This window comes from Myxocyprinus asiaticus, chromosome 44 (assembly GCF_019703515.2).
Source record: "Myxocyprinus asiaticus isolate MX2 ecotype Aquarium Trade chromosome 44, UBuf_Myxa_2, whole genome shotgun sequence".
Lineage (NCBI taxonomy): Eukaryota > Metazoa > Chordata > Actinopteri > Cypriniformes > Catostomidae > Myxocyprinus > Myxocyprinus asiaticus.
In genome coordinates, this window is record NC_059387.1 from 32949058 (window position 1) to 32971215 (window position 22158).

The 22158-nt window shown below is 37.5% G+C and overlaps 1 protein-coding gene across 1 annotated transcript; it reads right to left on the minus strand.

Moving 5' to 3' along the window:
- Positions 1-211: 211 nt before the first annotated feature.
- On the minus strand, positions 212-7772 carry LOC127434136 (meteorin-like). The gene is made up of 4 exons (XM_051686655.1): positions 7476-7772; positions 5403-5845; positions 2908-2967; positions 212-2302 (listed from the first exon to the last, which is right to left on the minus strand). The coding sequence occupies exons 1-4, from the start codon at positions 7574-7576 to the stop codon at positions 1989-1991; spliced, it is 918 nt and encodes a 305-aa protein (XP_051542615.1). The 5' UTR covers positions 7577-7772; the 3' UTR covers positions 212-1988.
- Positions 7773-22158: the final 14386 nt, after the last annotated feature.

The following is a 22158-nucleotide window of genomic DNA, read 5'->3' on the forward strand; positions in this document are numbered from 1 at the left end:
TTCCCTTCTTTTTACCAGTGCAAATTTAGACAATAGATGCGATTTTATTTTTTATTTTTTTATCTAAATGTGTGTGTATGTGTGTGTGTGTGTGTGTGTGTGTATATATATATATATATATATATATATATATATATATATATATATATATATATACATACAGTGGCGTCCAAAAGTTTGGAATAATGTACAGATTTTGCTGTTTCGGAAGGAAATTGGTACTTTAATTCACCAAAGTGGCATTCAACTGATCACAAAGCAAAGTCAGGACATTACTGATGTGAAAAAACACCATTACTATTTGAAAAAATGTCATTTTTGATCATTTCCAGCAGCCATCACTCCAACACCTTATCCTTGAGTAATCATGCTAAATTGCTAATTTGGTTCAAGAAAATCACTTGCCATTATATCAAACACAGTTGAAAGCTATTTGGTTCGTTAAATGAAGTTTAACATTGTCTTTGTGTTTGTTTTTGAGTTGCCACAGTATGTAATAGACTGGCATGTCTTAAGGTCAATATTAGGTCAAAAATGACAAAATAAGAAACAGCTTTCTCTAGAAACTCATCAGTCAATCATTGTTTTGAGGAATGAAGGCTATACAATGCTTGAAACTGCCAAAAAACTGAAGATTTCATACAAAGGTGTACACTACAGTCTTCAAAGACAAAGAACAACTGGCTCTAACAAGGACAGAAAGAGATGTGGAAGACCAGATGTACAACTAAACAAGAGGATAAGTACATCAGAGTCTCTAGTTTGAGAAATAGACACCTCACATGTCCTCAGCTGACAGCTTCATTGAATTCTACCCGCTCAACACCAGTTTCATGTACAACAGTAAAGAGAAGACTCAGGAGTGCAGGCCTTATGGGAAGAACTGCAAAGAAAAAGCCACTTTTGAATCAGAAAAACAAAAAGAAAATGTTAGAGTGGGCAAAGAAACACAGACATTGGACAACAGATAATTGGAAAAGAGTGTTATGGATCTTAACCCCATTGAGCTTTTGTGGGATCAGCTAGACTGTAAGGTGCGTGAGAAGTGCCCGACAAGACAGTCACATCTATGGCAAGTGCTACAGGAAGTGTGGGGTGAAATGTCACCTGAGTATCTGGACAAACTGACAGCTAGAATAACAAGGATCTGCAAAGCTGTCATTGCTGAACGTGGAGGATTTTTTGATAAAAACTCTTTGAAGTAGTTTATAATTTTTTCAAATTGTAATAGTAATTTTTCACATTATTAATGTCCTGACTATACATTGTGATCAGTTGAATGCCACTTTGGTGAATAAAAGTACCAATTTCTTTCCATAAAATTTTTCCAGCAAAATCTGTACATTTATTCCAAACTTTTGGCCACCAGTGTGTGTATATATATATATATATATATATATATATATTTTCTCTCAAAACAAAATCTCAACCAAGTGTTTTAAAAATGTTCTCTGTTCATGTACAGAATGACAAATCAAAAAGTTTTTCGGTGGCATTAAATACTGCAAAAAACGACTGTGCTACATGTATTGCGTCCAGCTTATTTACGCACTGAACCCACAGGTGGGTTTGGAGTGTGCCCCCTACATCATGAGGACTAGTGATATGAACATCATATCATCGAAATATCCAAAGTGTCCAAAGACACAATTTCCTGAGTTTAAATAAGGGCCCCTTTTGTGAGAAATCAGGGCGCTCTGGGTTAAACGAGTGCGATTAGATATATCAACACACATTAAACCCCAAAAGTCCTTATTCAGATATCCTTCTTGATCCAATGAACTTCACTGAGACTTCTTCCCTAGTGACTTTCTATATCACATTGTCCATTTCTCACTGCTCAACCTTGTCCTTTCCAGGGAATCACTAGAGAAATATCAGGAGTTTTTCACAAAGAGTGACGGATCCTTATTTCACGGCAAATCTTCTCAGATGAACAATTCTGTGACAGAGTCAAGTGTCCACCTGGTTTCTTCTCATACATTCCATCAGTCGTTCACCAGAGTGCAAAGGATCGTAAGGGACTGTTTGGCCTGCTCGTATGCCTTCAGGAAGTCTTTATAACGTGGAGCACAGCCAAGCCATGCCTCTCCGAAGTGCACACGCCCAGTAAACAGGAAGCTACCAGCGCCGGGCCGAACGCCGCACTGTAATGGTGTACGAATCTCTCCTGACCGCGTCAGGCGGCCACTATCAGGGAACAGTGCAAACTTTTGTCGGTAGACGCGCGTAGCGCTCACTTTGATCACTGCTGCCCCACGATCCAAGTCCTTTTCCACTGAACGAATATTTCCACGAACCACTGAAAACACAAAGAATAGAAGTGTTAAATGGTAAAATATAATGAAGCCAACAGAACAGTATTCTAAAGACATGGTCACGTATTTTTTTAATACATAAAGACCAAAACTTCAGACTGCAACTCCTCCACAAGCTTTCAAACTACATCCACCAAATTTGGCACAGACCTTCAGACTGTTCTGACTCGGGTTGCTATCACTTTTCTAACTGATCCATCCATCCATTTTTTTTAATAGTGTTTAACTTTCAGACAGGCTTTGTCAAGCATCAATCTTCATTTTTGTATATTGAAATTTCAGACTTTTTACTCAAGACTTTTGGTATCTTGGCAAATTTGAGCACAGTTTGAGACTTCATTGAGATTTTTTCTAAAACAATAGAAAAGACACAAGTGAGATTACTGGGGTCCTTTTCTCAGGAGATACATCTGAGGAGCAAGAGACTTAATCTCGTTTTTCTCCATTGCTGTCTGTGATAAACAATCGAGATATTAAAGAGATCTCGTTTGTATTTTTTCTTTCATTTGGGCTGACTTTGACGACTCTCAACCCCCAAAAAGTACCAAAGCTAAAATTAAATCAAGAACCAAAAAGTCCAAAGGCTTACCAAAGTCACTGGTGCACACAGCCATCAAAATCTCAGTGTTATTGCACGGTCTGCAAGCTCCTAAGAAAGAGAAAAAAGGGAAAAAAGTGTAAGAGATGGAAGTCACATAGAAGAAACAGCATGATTCAAAGCCGTGCATGCATGATTTAATGTGCAGCTGTTATTTTATAACTCTGCAACAGTGGCATGGGTGGCTGTTTATGACACCATATAACTGACCTTCTGATAGGTGTGACGCACCTCACCTGATCAAAGCTAGTTTAAGAGGTGTGTATCCTCTTAATTCAGCACCTAACACTTCCCTCTTCCCCCCATGGAGTTGCTTTGGCTTTCTATCTACATGCGCCAGCAGTGGGATAGCTGAATAAATCTCACAAAAACCACCAACACAGACCCTAATCTACTTTGAAACATCTTGTATTCTCCAAGGCTCTAAAGTTTGAGTTTGAACCCTTTAGAACATGCAAAATAATAGTATAATGGCGCTACTTGATGGAAATATTGTGTTACTTTGATTTATATACCATGCATGATAAGGTTACATTTTAAGTTAAATCAATGCACAATGTGACTAGAACATTCTACTATGACCTAGATAATTGAGAATCTTCACAGACATGGTATTGTATGATTAAAATGTTTATATAGTATGGTATTTACATGGTACTCCAAGTTACAAAGGAAAACCATAATATTACTATCATGATGGTGTCCAAAAGCCATATGCATTTCCAAGTACCCTCAAAATCATCTTTTTGAATCATTACTAAAAGTATTAAATAAATAAAAGCTTCAAAGGCCCCAACGTATTTCTGCAGATACACGTGCAAATTTTCAAACTGTGCAACAGGTGTTTCCAAGTATCTGCGTGGGTGTGTAAGAGAAAGTTGTTGGCCCTTTAAAACTTTTAAACATCTTTCCCGTCTTTCCTCTCTGCTACCAAAACTCAGGACAAAGGATCTGCTTTTCAGTTGTGTGGTTCCCATCCCAACCCCCCATTACCATGGCGACTGCACTCTCATGCAGTTCCCTGAAATGGCTCACTATGGAGACAACCCCCCCATACTAAGCTTTTGTCTTTCTCTCCCTACCCCCTCCTCATCTTTTCCTGTTTTCAAATCCAAACACTCCCTCCCCCATTTCTCACAACTGGCTGGAAGTAGTTCCCCAGCTGAGACGACCTAGACAGTTTACATTTAACTTGTTATTGTAACAATGCAATTATTTAAAAGTAAGCTATTTAGAACTTGCACATTGTTTTTCAGAGTTGTGGTAATGAACTCGAAACCCACGAAAAAGTTCAAGCATGCTCTGTTCATGCTGTTGTTGTTAGCCTGTCTCTATCAATTGATGGGCACTCTTAACTGCAACCCCCCATCCACTCAGAGGTCACAGGCCAAGTCAAACTTAACTTAATTTGCTAGAACTTCATCCAACCTTGCATAGTTTCACAGTACTGTACTACCATAAAAACATCTTAACACTTTTGCAAAACCATCAACCTTCACAGGATTGCACAAGACTTCTGGATTTCTGTGTAGATTATTTTGAAGGTCTGAGATGTTGGTAATAGTGATTTTGGTTTTGGTGATTTTTTTGTAAATGTTCTGTAAAATAATTGTTTGTTTGATTTCATCAGTTTTGTGGGCATCTAATTTTTCATTATTGAGTTGTATTATGTAAAATCTGCATTCGCTCGGTCATCTACCACCCTTCATTTACCTTTTCTGCACGGTAGGTTTGGCTGCTGCATGCATTAGCGCAAACATTTTCTCAGTTTGCAAAGAAATCCAGAATTCTCCTGCAAACCTAAGACAGAATTTGCCTGGGTAGACATTTCTGAAGTTACTGAGATGTTAGAAGTAGTAATTTTAGGCTGATTTTTCACTTTCACAATCATTAAGTTGTATTATGTATATTTTGGCATAATATCGACCATCGGCCACCCTTCTCTCTAGATATTGGCATCAGCCATTAAAAAAACCCATAAAGATCAACCACTTGGTGATTAGCCTTAATAATTGTGAATTGTGAAACTCTACTTAACATAATTGCATGTTTGAGTTTAAAGACATGTTAAGATTAAAGGGTTAAATTATATCCAATATTACAACATTGTTGTCATGACAATGAAACCCTGTAATCACTGTATTGGATATTACTTTACACAGATAAGGTTAGTAAGCGATTCTATTACACTATCATCATGTTAACATGCATAATATTTACATCTGGCTATACTTTTAAAACAGTGTGTATTTCAATGTATATGGACTTGCCCCATTCACTTCCATTGTGAGTGCCTTAGTGTAATCGTATTTTAAATTTTTTTTTAATGAGGAGCTAGTCAAATAATTTCTTTGTGGTAATCAACATTATGCCACAAATGCTGTTGATTGAGCTTAACTTGTATTGAACCCGGAACATTCCTTTAGAATATATAATACGCATAATGTGCATTCACAAATCACTGCTGTTTCTTTCAGAAAACTCACCTTCGCTGCTGATTGGATCCGTGTTGACTGACGGCTGATTTGACTGCATTGTCCAATCACCTCTCAGCTCGTAGCGAAACGCTGCAATGCGTTTGCTAATGTCCTGGTGGGGTGTTGCCTGAAGGAAGAGGGCCAGTCGTTCTCCAGTCATGGCACTGAAGCAGCGCACATGGGCAGGGCCGGGTGTCTCGCCCTCATCTCCCACCAGAAGCTCCAGGACCCCGTCTCGCTCCAGGTAGAGTTGAGCCCCACCCCAGTGTGGATCTTGCTTAATGCAGGCTGACACTGGGCTTCTGTTGGACTCGCCCGGCCCCATGGCGCACCATGGGAGACGGGGTGAAAGAGTAAAACGTAACGCTCCAGCAGGGTACAGCCACTCAACTGAGCCCTCTGCACACCTCAACCAAACCTGCTCCACATTTTTCACCGCCTGAGAAAGACCACTGCAGAGACAGAGAGAATATGACTTACTAAACTAAGGGAATGCAGTTCACTATTTTCTAGTGCACAGTTATTCTCTTAAAGGGATAGTTCACCCAAAATTTAAAATTCTTTCATCATTTACTCATCCTCATGCCATCCCAGATGTGGATGACTTTCTTTCTTCTGCAGAACACAAATGAAATTTTTTTGACGAATATCTCAGCTCTGTAGGTCCATACAATGCAAGTGAATGGTGATCAAAACTTTGAAGCTCAAAAAGCATATAAAGGCAGCATAAACATAATCCAGAAGACTCCAGTGGTTCAATCCATGTATTCTGAAGTGATATGATAGGTGTGTGTGAGAAACAGATCAATACTTAAGTCCTTTTTTACTATAAATTCTCCTCCCTGCCCAGTAGGTGGTGATATGCACGAAGAATGTGAATCGCCACAAATAAAAGAAGAAGAACTCTTATGAGAGAAGAGCGCTGAGGAACACTATTTGAAAGTGGAGATTTATAGTAAAAAAGGACCTAATTATCAATCTGTTTCTCACCCACACTTGTATCACTTTCGAAGATGTGGATTAAACCACTGGAGTCGTATGGATTACTTTTATGCTGCCTATATGTGCTTTTTGAGCTTCAACGTTTTGGTCACCATTCACTTGCATTGTATGGACTTACAGAGCTGAGATATTCTTCAAAATATCTTCATTTGTGTTCAGCAGAAGAAAGAAAGTCATACACATCTGTGATGGAATGAGGGTGAGTAAACGATGAGAGGATTTTCATTTATGGTGAACTATCCTTTTAAAAATGGGAACTGAGGCAAAATGTCAGACCAAACCACACAAATATGCACATTGTAAAAGCGTATTATGTGTATGATAATATTGCCATTATGTTCATGCTGTATAGCCAAATTAGAACTGTCTCTTCCAGCTGAGTCTGTTTTCTTTCCACCAAGATTGAATTTTTTCCCCTAACTAATATATTTTGTATATGTTTAACGGGGACTTTAAGACACTACAGGCTGCTTTGAAATGATGTGCATTGTGAAAAGTGCATAGAAATAAAAATGACTTGACTATGAGTCAGTTTATCCACACAAAAATGAATGCACAAAGAAAGACATTGATTTCTCTTGGTCTGTTTCCTTTTAAACCTTGAATCTGGAGTAATTTGGCCACTGCGTAAAGTTGAAGGAAAAGTAAACGCCCTCTACTGTTTAAACTATACAAGTTCGCCAACCCATTAAGCAATCAAAAGTTCCCTGCACGAACAGAAATATTATTACTACAGGCTTCGAGGATTGCATCTCCATCCATATCACACTTTTCAAACTCTCATATTACCCTTTTGCGCGCTAGGTTTGGCCGCTGCGCGCAATTGCGCAAACTTTTCCAACATGTTTCAAGTCAATTTGTGCGATTTTTTTCTTTTTCTATTAACCTGCAGGCCAGTTGATCATTCAAACTATCCTATGACTATCACTATTCTATTGCTATCCGATAGATAGATAGGAAGCAAAACTCATAAAGCATTGCAGAACAAGATTGCATCGGTTCGAACATTCACGGAATTAATTTAATACCCAGATATGGAATATTTTTCTTAACATGCATGTATGTATGAGTGATATTTACCTTCCTCTCCAGCTGCACTGGTCTTCTGAGTAACTGGCCGTAGTCAAACCCGTCAGAAATGAAATCCAAACCGCAAAACCCCAAGAACCCCAAATCTCCATCACTCCGCGCAAATGGACACTCCAGTTATCCAGAGAGAAGCGTGCGTAAATTCCTTCTCTTCCCTGCCTTTCCAACTCTATTATTAGACCCACTGAAAACGTACTGATTCCATACTGTTCTAGGGTCTAATGACTGACCTTTCTAAACTAAAGTTTCCCTCTCTTTCTGTCGATCAGCCCGTACCGCTTGGCCAGTGTGCGTCATCTATACCGGGCGCACAGCGGCAGACTGAAGCTTCAGTGAGTTTGAGAACCGGGACTAAACTTTAAAACACTCCCAGGGCAGGAGGCGTGGCTTCAGCAGAGTTAATGTCCATAGAATGACATCTCTTCTATTCACATGAGGTTAAGGAAGACCACAGAAGAATATTTAATCAGTCTCAGTCAGCCTCCTCTGAATAAATTTGAAGGATTTGAAAGATAACATGCGGTGGTCCGATTCTTTTTAGTGAATTGATTCGTTTGGACGGTTCGTGCACCAATCGATTCATCTATTCTTTTGAGTCATATCTCGAAAAGTGTCGTGAAAATTACGATTAGTTTCTGTAGGAAAATGATTCGATTTTTGTAGTTAAATTGTCCATAAAAACTCTGATTTTTAGTGAATCGATTCCCATACCGAAATCTGAAATATGAAATACATGAACATATTTGAGCATGCATATACATATTCAAATTCCAATAGTATTTTGGAAAATATGTGTTACATATATGCAGTTTTTTAAATACTCCGCACAAAAGATACAACCACATGTTCAGGATTGGGGGGTGGGGGGACCAAATCTAATAATTTAATAATTAACCATGTAAAAACCCCCATATCAGTAGACCACTATTATGAATGTTTGGGGGGGCACATGTCCCCCTCAATGTCTATGGTGGTTATGGCCCTGCTCCATACCATATATACAAGTATGTGACTTTTTTATTTGTTATTGTGACTTTTTTTTCCATTGAAAATCATATATGAACATATTGCATTTCATACATGTGTTTTACATATATATTACCATTTTTTAGATTTCTGAATGGGTTCATCCGGACGGGCTGTTTAAAAACGATTCGCCAATTTCTCAAAAGTTCATATATTCCCAACATTATTAATAGTAATAAATGTTAATGATTAAAACATTCTTAAAAATATTGTTCACACCTCACATTTCTTAAAATTTTTCCCTCACAGTTGAGTGATGTACATGCAAATGTGAATTGGTTCAACTTAATAATTAAAAAGCATCGATTCATAATAATTAGTTGGCGAATCGGACATCACTAGTTCATTTTGCAGAGTTTTCACACTTTTTATCAGTCCTCTGACTCACTTCAGGAGAGAGCAGGAAGTATTGAGTTTAACAAGATTTGAGAATATTCTTTTAGCTTTATTAGCAAAAAACAAACAAACCCGGCTTTATATCAACAAACCATTTACAAACATGTATGTAATGCTGGTATAGCTAGAATGTTGTCAAAAGTTGCAATTGTAACACAATCAGTATAAATTGTAATTGTAATGCAATTAAGATGGCTGGATTCATTTCCATTTTAATGCAATACTTATCTCAGTCTACAAAAGGGGAAGCAATGCATGAAAACTGAGCAGAAAGCTGTAGGATCTGGTGTTGGAATCAAGTTTGATTAGTGATGCATCAGGATGAAATCAGCTGAACGCATGATAAATCCACTCCAGTCCTATGTGGAGGGTGGACATGTGGAGAGAAGCAAAGAAAAGGGGGAAGGATGTGGTGGGGGTGGTTTAGGGTAAATGGAGCTCTCTGCATGTTGTCCTACCCTTCGCTCGGCCCATGCTGTGATGAGCTTTCATCTTACTGCATTATAAGCAAATCAAATATTCTTTTGTATTACCACTGCATTATGGATAGTTTTCGTGCGTGCGTAAACAAGCGTGTGTCTTTAATGTGGCTATGACAGGGCCTTTAACATATTCAAAGCCTTGCGTCCAGTAGCCCTGCTGAGGTGTGTGTATATTGTGTTTTGTGTTCCCTACTGATCTTCTGTGTATAAAGCAAGGCTTTTGTTCTCTGGTGGCCACTTCAAAGAACAGACACATGAAAGCAAATGTGAACGTGCATGTATGTGTGTCTGTGTGCATGTGATTGTACATCTATGTTTGCATGCATCTTTGTGTGCTTTGTGCATGCTGCAGTGATGTATACCTTTATTAAGGTGAGTAAATAACATTTGCACACTTACACTTATATCATTAGCCTTTTGAAAATGTGGTTATGTTGTGAAAGCATGTGCTGAGGACGGCCAGCGGTATAATTTTTAGTACATGCATGTAAACTGTACAAAAAGAAGTTTAACCATGATCCGGTTTGGATTGATGTTGGTTCACAATGCTAAACAATTACATTTTCTTATGTTTTCAAAGCATCTTAAAGGAATAGTTCGAAAAGATTTGTCAATAACATGGAATGTCATTCGTTTTTGAGCGTTTCGACTTGCGTAACCAAACGTCATGACATCAAACTGTGCCATAGGTGCTGTAGAGCCACGGTAGAGGTGAAGCTCATCAATGAATAACAACTTGAATTTTGTTATTGTATGTCTTAAAGGAATATTCCAGGTTTAATACAAGTCAAGCTGAATCGACAGCATTTGTGGCATAATATTGGCTACCACAAAAATGTTTTGACTTGTTCCTCATTTACTTAAAAAAAAAAAAAAAAACTAAATCTGGATTACAGTGATGCATTTACAATGGAAGTCAATGGGGGCCAATCCGTAAATGTTAAAATACTCACTGTTTCAAAAGTATAGCCACAAGATGTAAACAATATCCATGTAAATGTGATTTAGTGAGATAAAATCACTAACTAACCTTTTCTGTGTGAAAGTTATAGCCAATTTTACAACTTCATTGTCATGATGATGTAACGCTGTAAACCCTAAAATGACCGTAAAAACTTACATACATTCTTCTGTTAAAACGAATATATTATTTGACCAATAAAGTTACTTGAATTTAAGTGCTATTGTAAAATTATAAGCTTCACATTTCTGCCTTTTAAACCTTCATTTAAAAAATTGGCCCCATTGACTTCCATTGTAAGTGCCTCAATGTAACCCAGATTTTGCTTTTTTCATTCGTTCTTTTTTTTTGTTTTTTTTGTTTGTTTTTTTTAAGTCAAAATATATATATATTTTTTTGGTAATCAATATTATGCCATACAGGTGCATCTCAATAAATTAGAATGTCGTGGAAAAGTTCATTTATTTCAGTAATTCAACTCAAATTGTGAAACTCGTGTATTAAATAAATTAAATGCACACAGACTGAAGTAGTTTAAGTCTTTGGTTCTTTTAATTGTGATGATTTTGGCTTACATTTAACAAAAACCCACCAATTCACTATCTCAAAAAATTAGAATACATCATAAGACCAATAAAAAAAACATTTTTAGTGAATTGTTGGCCTTCTGGAAAGTATGTTCATTTACTGTATATGTACTCAATACTTGGTAGGGGCTCCTTTTGCTTTAATTACTGCCTCAATTCGGCGTGGCATGGAGGTGATCAGTTTGTGGCACTGCTGAGGTGGTATGGAAGCCCAGGTTTCTTTGACAGTGGCCTTCAGTTCATCTGCATTTTATGGTCTCTTGTTTCTCATTTTCCTCTTGACAATACCCCATAGATTCTCTATGGGGTTCAGGTCTGGTGAGTTTGCTGGCCAGTCAAGCACACCAACATCATGGTCATTTAACCAACTTTTGGTGCTTTTGGCAGTGTGGGCAGGTGCCAAATCCTGCTGGAAAATGAAATCAGCATCTTTAAAAAGCTGGTCAGCAGAAGGAAGCATGAAGTGCTCCAAAATTTCTTGGTAAACGGGTGCAGTGACTTTGGTTTTCAAAAAACACAATGGACCAACACCAGCAGATGACATTGCACCCCAAATCATCACAGACTGTGGACACTTAACACTGGACTTCAAGCAACTTAGGCTATGAGCTTCTCCACCCTTCCTCCAGACTCTAGGACCTTGGTTTCCAAATGAAATACAAAACTTGCTCTCATCTGAAAGAGGACTTTGGACCACTGGGCAACAGTCCAGTTCTTCTTCTCCTTAGCCCAGGTAAGACGCCTCTGACGTTGTCTGTGGTTCAGGAGTGGCTTAACAAGAGGAATACGACAACTGTAGCCAAATTCCTTGACATGTCTGTGTGTGGTGGCTCTTGATGCCTTGACCCCAGCCTCAGTCCATTCCTTGTGAAGTTCACCCAAATTCTTGAATCGATTTTGCTTGACAATCCTCATAAGGCTGCGGTTCTCTCGGTTGGTTGTGCATCTTTTTCTTCCACACTTTTTCCTTCCACTCAACTTTCTGTTAACATGCTTGGATACAGCACTCTGTGAACAGCCAGCTTCTTTGGCAATGAATGTTTGTGGCTTACCCTCCTTGTGAAGGGTGTCAATGATTGTCTTCTGGACAACTGTCAGATCAGCAGTCTTCCCCATGATTGTGTAGCCTAGTGAACCAAACTGAGAGACCATTTTGAAGGCTCAGGAAACCTTTGCAGGTGTTTTGAGTTGATTAGCTGATTGGCATGTCACCATATTCTAATTTTATGAGATAGTGAATTGGTGGGTTTTTGTTAAATGTGAGCCAAAATCATCACAATTAAAAGAACCAAAGGCTTAAACTACTTCAGTCTGTGTGCACTGAATTTATTTAATACACGAGTTTCACAATTTGAGTTGAATTACTGAAATAAATGAACTTTTCCACGACATTCTAATTTATTGAGATGCACCTGTAAATGCTGCCGATTGAGTTTAACTTGAATTGTAATTAAAATATTCCTTAAAGAAGTCTGTGAATATTACGCATGAGTCATATGGACTACATTTATGCCGCTTTTATTGTGCTTTTTTTGTCCTTTATGGAACATGACAGCCAGTGGTCACTATGAACTGATGCCATTTCTGAAAAATTCTATGAGAAAATTATTTACAAATAATTTTTTTGTGTTCCACAGAACAACCCCCCCCCAGCAAAATGCAGGTTATAAGAGTCAGTAAATAAGAATAATTTTCCATTTTTCTTTAAGTATGGTTCAGGTTTATAATCATAAGTTTTCAACCACACCAACAGCCAACCAATCAAACTCATCTACTATCTAGTTGTCAACAGATCAGTTTTGCCTCAACTTTATTTCAGAGCTGAATGAATGTTTGCTTCAGTGGCTGTGCGGTGATCCGTAAAGTGAATGCTTAGTGTTTTCACTCTCATGCAAGCATGTTTCTCAAGTCCAATTATTGGTTTCTGTTGTGTGTTTGGGGGTGGAATAGTGTTGGTCTCCTTAGATCTTGATCCAGCTGTGTTTGCAGCTTTCCCCTTGACACACATAAACACTCACATGTGAAACAGCAATGAGAACAACAGTGTCATTTTTCTCAGCTCTCTTATAGGGGTTTGCTGGCAAATACAGCATTGTGTTTCCTCAATGATGGCACTTCATTCACTCGTTCTCTTCTTCATTGACTGATATCTATGCACTTTCTCTCTGCCTCAGCGTCCCTCCCTCAGTCTGGACTCCTCTCTCATTGTGTGGCCGTTTGCATTAAGCGTGATTAGCTCATACCCTCTCACATACACATACACAGCCGCATTCATGGACATTGAACACATGCCAATGCAGTTTGACCCCTGGGAGATTCGCCCCTCCTCTGCCGTCTAAAATATCCGCAGTCCTTTCAGACCAAAGTCAGACAGGATCATTTAAACGGGCCACATTAGCAGAGAAAAAAATCACTAATGAGATCTCTTTAATATCTCAATTGTTTCTTCTAGACAACAATGAGATTAATGGAGCACAAATGAAGACATTTGCTTACGTCTCCTAGTTTTTCTCTTGAGAAGAAGACAATGTTAATCTCACGTGTCTCCTCTAGTTTCAGAAGAGATCACAACAAGGTCTTAAAGGAGCGTTCCAATTTCAGTATAAGAGAAGCTCAATTAACAGCATTTGTAGCAAAATGTTGTTTACTATAAAAATAATTTCGACTCATCCTGTGTTTATTTAAAAAAAGAGGCAAAAATCATGGAGGTGAATGGGCCCAGTCCATAAACGTTAAAATATGCTCTGTTTGAACAATATAAACATTTCATGTGTTAACATGATGTTGGCGTGATAAAATCTCTGCTTGCCATGATTTTTATGTGATAAAATCACATATCAGGATTACAGGGTTTATCGCCGTTCAGGGGCGTAGATTCCAGGGGGGATGGGGGAGGTAACCCCCCAATAATCAAAACAAGCAAGTACAACCCCCCCAATATTTAAAGCATGATCCATGGATCTACGTCCTTGTCGCTGTTACATCGTCATGACAACAATGTTGTAATATTGGATATCATTTTACACATAAGTAATTAAAAACATGTTAACAAAAGTATATTGTTTACGTCTTATTTTACGAGTATTTGAACTTTTATAGACTTTCCATTATAATACCTTACTGTAACTACTATTTTTGCTTTTTTTTTAAATATATGAGGGATGAGTTTTTGTGGTAATCATCATTACACCACAAATTCTGTCAATTGAGCTTAAAGGAATATTCCAGGTTCAATACAATTTAAGCACAATCGACAGCATTTGTGGCATAATATTGATTACCACAACAATTCATTTTGACTCATCCCTCCTTTTCTTAAAAAAAAAAAGCAAAAATCTGGGTTACAGTGCACCACTTACAATGGAAGTGAATGGGGGCCAATTTTTTAAAAGGTGTAATATAAAATATAATTTGGCTTGTGTGATCCCGCCCACTGCCTATTTCCCAATAGTATTTCGACACCCCGGGTTGCCAGATTTGAACAGCACGCTGCAGCCATGGAAGCCAGCAATACATCTAGCTAACATTGACAGAGTAATAAAAAATCCACATGAGCTGGTTTATAACTTGCAAACAATAAAAACAATGCAAACGTATACTTTAGCTGATCAACTTACAGTGTAAAGCTTGTCGATTGCCACTGTCAGTTTGCTCATTCCTGTTGCGTGTCTTCAACCTGGCAACCCGAGTGAGCTTCGAGTCTGGGGAGGAGGGGGCGGGGGAGACAACTTTCTCCAATATTTGGACTGCAGTACCCACTTTAAACTCTTGATGTATTATTCCTTTAACGTGAAAATACACACTTTTTATTACTAAGTATTTATTACTTTTTATTTACTAAGTATAGCCACAAGACATAAACAATATGCATGTTAACATGATTTTAGTGTTATAAAATCACTTACTAACCTTTTTTGTGTAAAGTTATAGCCAATTTCACAACTTCGTTGCCATGATAATGTAATGTCAGCAAACCCTGAAATCCTAAAATGACTGTAAAAATTACCATTTAAATCGCTTTAAAGCTCAAATAATACATGAAATTTAACAGAAGAATGAATGTAAGTGCTTTTATAAAAATTATAAACTTCAAATTTCTGCTTTTAAACCCTCCAAACATTGGCCCCATTCACTTCCATTGTAAGTGCCTCGCTGTAACCTCTAATTTTTGCTTTATTTATTTATTTTTTTAAAGAAAAGGAGGGGTGAATCAATATTAATTTTTGTGGTGCAAATGCTGTCCATTGAGCTTAACCTGTATTGAACCTGGAATATTCCTTTAAACTGTGCTCAGATTTGTCAAGATCTGACTGCAGTTTCAAAATGAACTCAAACATTACTCTAATTCGTCCAAGATGAAATTATCTGAGCTATGCTATCCACCTTTATTTTAAAGCATCAAGTTAAACTCTTACTGTATGTCAACAATTGACTTATTTGTGTCAGAGGAATTGTGATATCTCTTGAGCTTAAGAAGAGCAACTTCTGAGTGATAAAATTGGTCCTGTGTGAATGCAACCTTAAATGACTTCAGATGCACCAACATTTTAGAGACATTTTCTTCTTAAGGAAGAAAGTTTAAATAGTAGAAAATGCATTGCATTCTTTTGTAATGCAACAAACGTGTTATTTGTTTCTCTGCATCTTTCGGTAGCACTTTATAATAAGGTTACATTTGTTAACATTATCAAATACATTAGGTATCATGAACTAATTAACAATATATTTTTTACAGTATTAATTGACAGTATATTTGTTAATGAATAAAAATACAATTGTTCAATGTTATTTCATGCGAGTTCATAGTGCATTAACTAATGTTAACATACAACTTTTTAAAATGTTAAGATTTTAAAAATGCATTAGTGTATGTTGAAATGAACACTAGTTTACAACATTAGTTAACATGACCTAACAATGAACAATACTTTTACAGCCTATATTGATCTTGACTAATGTTAACAAATGCAACTTATTTTAAAGACTTTCTTATACTCTTTAAAGTATAAGATAATGCATTTAAAAGTAATGTAAATCAAACTAATATTGTTACATTATGATCTCATATATTCTTAATCACTGGACACTCATTGTTTTTCATTGTTAATATGATTTAGTGGGAATTTCAGGTGGTTTTATTAGCTGTTATCAGGATCTTTCCCTACAAGGACTCCCTACAAGTTGGTGGTCTTTTCACACAAACGGAGCAGGAATAGAACATCTAACAGTGGCATAAGGTGTGACTGACCTCTGTGAAACTAGTGATCATGTCATTATGGTGCCATGTGAACCAGGAGACTGTAATTAGGGATGTTTATGAATGCACAAATCACTGTTATTATTGCTCATATGTATGGTTAGAATTTAAACAAACCCCTAACCCTAGGTATTGAGTTTCAATGAATAACTCATCATTCACATCTGTAGCACAAACAGTGTGGGATATGTCAAATATTGCAACTTTAAGGAGAAGTGTGTTGTTACTTTTCTATGCAATCCGGTTTTTCTTTTCACCATGTTCTTAGTATATTTATTAATTAACCCTTTTTTGCACTTCAAGAAAATTTGTTTTTGGCAAACAAGTAGTTTCACAAAGAATAGCTGCTATTGTTCATTGAAAACTGTGATTTCCTTAGAGTCAGATTCCCCCCCTGATTTGCTTGTCAGTTTTTCAAACTGAAAAGAAACATGGTAATTTGGATAAAGGCAAAATGCATAAAGCCTGCTTTTTATTGCCTAGTCCTGAGGAACATCCACAGCTATTGGCCACCTCAATGTTGGTATTTCTTCTTAGGCTGACAAAAAGTCCCTGCTACACAGAATTCAAACTCACACTGGTCTCATTTTAATGTTTGTGACGGGGTCATTGAGGGTTCTGACGTTTGTGATGGTAATGCGTGTGGAAGCGTTCAAATACAAAGGCAGGACACAGAAAGAGTCAGTCTGGCTGAGTATGTGCTCAAAAGACAATTTTAGCACCATTTAGAATCACAGAGGAATTCAGGAATGGAGAAACCCAGTATATACAAAATTTCCCTGGGGATTTGAGTGTTTACGTGTGTGCGAACTGATCAATAATAGCACAAAAGCGCTGAATGTGCAAAATGTGACCAAACTGCTCTGAAAAATAAAACTGGGAATGAAATAAGGTTAGAACAAAGTTCTGGACTTCAGGACTTCAGTTTAAAATGTTTTTGAGAGAAATCCAGTTTTACAAGAATGACACAAAAAACTCATTTGCAGATAGGTAAATGGTAGCATGTCACGATTTAATTGCAGTGCAATTCTGCGATTCTGAAAAGCTGCCCTCTGAACTCCTGCCTTGACCCCAACTGACCCCTGAGTCTGTGTTGTCAGAGATCATTAGTCAAACACACACACACACACACACACACACTGGCTGTCTTGCACAAAGATCATTTGTCAATGTGTTTCATTTATCTAATTATTGACCAATCAGAAAACAGATCATGCCGCATTTTTTAAGAAGTAAAAAATACGTTTTAAGTGTGGGCTCACACACACGCATGCACGCATGCATCAGCACACCTACGCACTCTCTTGTCTGTTTGAATTGATATGAATGTGTCTTGGAGACAGTAGATTAATTTAAACAATTATTTTGTCAAAGACACAATTAAGACAGCTATACTGCTTAATGCTTGTTACCACAGTCAGTTTTTAGCTTGTCAGCCCAATTTCATCAAATAAAGTTCCCAGAGGAAAATGTTTTTGGTCAGATGTTGCTCTTTCACTTCAAAAGAGTTAATGGAGTTTTTAGATGCAAGGGCGTAGGCAGGGGCGGGTTTACAATTTCTGAGGCCCCAAGCAACCGACCAACCCAGAGCCCCATTTAAAAAAAAAAGTTGCTTAAAAAATTACAAAACTGATTTTAATTCGTAATTTTAAATCCATCCTATCAGCCGTCATAGCCAAGTACATTCAAAATGTTTAATGAAATAAAAATCTAGTTAAAGATAATTAATGCATGTTTTCCAGTTTTTCCACAATACATTGACAGAAAAGCAATATTTACCTACATATATTTTTACAATTTCTTTTTTTTTTTTTTTGTGAACAGGGTGTGCAAAACTACTTCACCCAGTAACATTGGGTGATTTTATTATTTATTTACCATGCGCTTAAAAAAAATTAAAAAGATAGGCTAATATATATATATATATATATATATATATATATATATATATATATATATATATATATATATATTTTACTTTTATCCCCTTTTTCTCCCCAATATGGAATGCCCAATTCCCACTGCTTACTAGGTCCTTGTGGTGGTGCGGTTACTCACCTTAATCTGGGTGGCGGAGGACAAGTCTCAGTTGCCTCCTCTTCTGAGACCGTCAATCCGCGCATCTTATCACGTGGCTCGCTGTGCATGACACCGCGGAGACTCACAGCATGTGGAGGCTCATGCTACTCTCCACGATCCACACACAACTTACCACACACCCCATTGAGAGCAAGAACCACTGATCGTGACCACGAAAAGGTTACCCCATTTGACACTACCCTCCCTAGCAACCGGGCCAATTTGTTTGCTTAGGAGACCTGGCTGGAGTCACTAAGCACTCCCTGGATTCAAACTCACGACTCCAGGGGTCAGTAGTCAGCGTAAATACTCGCTGAGATACCCAGACCCCCATTTTAGCCTATTTTTAAGATTTAGGCATTTTAATTTCATAACAAAATTCCATCAAATCAAACTGTTATTTTTAACTAAATTAAATTAATAACACTTAAAATAATCTACATTTTTTTAAAAATATTGCTCTGAATTGAAAGAAGAATCTTAAGAAACTTATTTTTTACCCTCTTAACGAATTTTAAGATTTAAGCATTTCAATTTCTTAAGCAAATTCCATCAATGGAATCTTAAGGTTCATAAGATGACAAAAAAGCGAACTTTACAAGAAAATACTTATGTCATCAGTGGAATGGGAATTAGATCCAATCATGCATAACACACAGAAATGCTGAAAGACACAAGCAGTCACAGATTGCACTCAGTCACAGCCATCATTTGTTATAAATGTATTAAAATAAAAATTAAGATGTCTGATAATTTGCAGTTTAGGCCTATAAAAAAAAATTGCCTGTGAAACTGACTCAGGAATCACAATAAAAATTTCAGTTTAATAGAGGTATCAGTGTTGGTATTGATATCTGCAATATAAATAAGCCTTTATAGTTACTTGGTATCAAATCAAGAGGAAAATGAGTTGGATCGCCCATCCCTAATTAGAACTGAGAAATTGAGAAACTCTTTCCTGCGGGTTTTCAAGTTACATTTATTGTCACGTTCATTTCTTCTCACCTCACCAGCATTTATATCTAACTGTCTTACCCATACAACATACGTCGAATTGATACTAATGAATGTCCTGACAGCAGGAAAGCTATTGGTGATAAATTCTGAAAGCAAGATTTGTTTAGCGAGAACAACATGTCTGACTCTTTTGCTCCATCGTTTTCTGCTTGTTATTCGTTCATTCTTTCTCTTTCCCTCTCCTTTTCTCTCTGTCATGTGAGTGAGTGACTCCTTTGTCATCAATATATTGTAAATTCGTACACTTTTGGAGGGAAACTGATAGCACATTTGTGACACCACCTTCCACTCCAACACTCCAAAGACTGTGCCCTCAGGGTCAAACACCCCTGTCTGGCCAGACGCAACACTGTGTGTGAGAGAGGAGGGAGGCAGGGTGTCTTGTGTCCCCTGACTCAACAAGAAGTTCCCTCCAAAAATTATTTTCTCATTCAACAGCCCAGCTACCTCCCTCAGGGGAAACACACACACACACACACACACACACACACACACCCACACCCACATTGGCTCGGTGTGTGTGTGTGTGTATATGTGTGTTTTGCCCCACAGGGTCTCACCACTGCAGACACAGCAGGGGAGAGACGGGCCACCATTCTTTCTTAAAACAAGACTGAAAAGATTGCAGACTCAAAAGAGGGCTCTTTTTGTCACTTTTACAATGTACTGTGGTTCCTCAATTTACTTGACTACCTTGTGCTGTGAAACTTAACTATAAACAGCTGCTATACAAATAAAACAGAAGCCAGCCTTGTCAGGTATAGACATTTCTCTTGTTATTAATTAAAGAACAGCTTATATTCACATTTCAGAATTTGCCTTGATTTGACAATAGTTAGTTGCTACTATACACAATGACAACGTGGAGTCTAATCTAATGTAATTTAATTAAAAACAAAACAGCTTCAGATAACAAATGACTCCTAGTTTACATAGGCTACCACTGCAGCTATATTAATATTATAAGTTTTGTCATTACCACATGTTATTTTATACTCATCTTAGTATATGCATATATCAATTTGCCATTGAAATTGTATATATCAATGTGGTCTCTCTTTTGGTTCTCTATGTTTATTATTTTGTGATTTTATTAATTGTAACTTTCACAATATGCTCTTTTCCATAAGTGTTTTTGGTAAGAATGGTACTAAAGAAGGTGGTAAATACTAATACGTTTGTATAATTGAAACAAGTTATTTTTGATTCTTTTATTCTGTTAATTTGTATGTAAATTTCAGCCCTCTCTTTTTCTGTGTTGGTTGTGTCAGTGTGTGTGTGTGTGTGTATGTGTGTGTGTGTGCAGGTTTTAGAGGGAATTCCCTTTACTCATTATTGATAATGAATTATCTTTGTGTGCATATGTGTGTTGGTTTGATATATTTATATGCGGCTAACAGTGTTTCAACTCTAAATATTTTCTAATGATGTGAGTATTTGCATATGTTTGTAACGAAATGGAAAAAAGTGTGCATCAAAAAACAACATTTTTCACATTTTTGTGGTTCTGTTTGTTCCAACAGAACATTTACATAAAATTGTTCTGTAAGTGATTAGATGGAGGGGTTTTCACAAGAAAAGTTAGCAGCGTTAACACCGTTTTGTGTGAAAATTAAGTGTATGGATACAACATGAAATGTAATCGGGTTTTTGTGGTGCATGCCCATGCAAAACTCACTGCAGCAATGCTAGGGCATTGCTATGCAGTTGCTAGGGTGTTCTTGGTGAATGCTCGGTGGTTACTTACTGGCCCAAGTCAAAATATCTCACCTCCAATCTCTATATTATTCTAGTCACTTATATAGCCAACAAGAAAAGGAAATCGACATGTTGCTTCCGAAAATTCATGTACTCTGAAATCGACCCCTTATTCAGGCAAATCACTGACAAGCGTCATTGTGGCAGCGGGGGCGTGGTCAAGCATCTCTCCAGAGAGAGAGATAGTGGTAAGGGTGCTTACACCTGAGCTAAATTATGTCTAACACCTGTCTCTAATTTCAGTGAGGACGGGGAGAGCGGTGAGAGAGAGACTGGCGCAAGAAAGGCCACGACGTGACATTCTGTTGTATCATTAGTGTATTGAACTGGAAGTGTTTAAGTAAATGTTTGCCTGTAAAACCGATGAGTGTGGAACTGTAAGCATCAGAGTGCAAGATTAAAACTCCTACCTGAACCAGGAAATCTGCTTCTCGCCTCTTCCTTTCCACTAAGTAGTGTTACAGTCATCAATTTAATTGTAGCTGATAGCGTGTTGCATGTGTTCTGGTCCCATAGGAACCAGTAAATTATTCAGAGATTTCATTTTCTCTCTAAAATTGCATTTTTCTCCACTGACAGTGAGGTTTAAGCCTAGCAGACCAGTCACCGAATCAAAACATCAGAAGAGACGAGCTTTAGCTGTGTAGTGTGCGCAACAAGAAGTCTCAGATCGCACAACCAGTGGTTATGTAATGTATGCACTTCTGCGACTTGCCAAGACTAGTTGCAGACACTACGACAGATTGCAAATCTGCTTGAAATCTGGCCGAGGAGTCATCAGGTGTGCACACTGCCCCAACCGCTGTGAGACAGAAAATGAGCAAAAGCCAATGAAATAGATGCAGGAAACTAAAATAAAACATCACCCACATCTCCCTGCCCACTGTCTCATCATCTTTTAAAATTGTTTATTTATTTTAATTTTTCTGTTCTGTGCTAATCAGTGCAATAAACTGACGCGAGCCCTTCGTTCATGTTATTAGTTGACATGTTATCATGAATAAACTCTCCCATTGCTATGTGCATGAGTTTGTGTATGAATTTCGGGATAGTTTCTTCAAGATGCGTTTTCTGGCGATCTGTTTCATCTGTTGCCGGTTACGTGCGGATT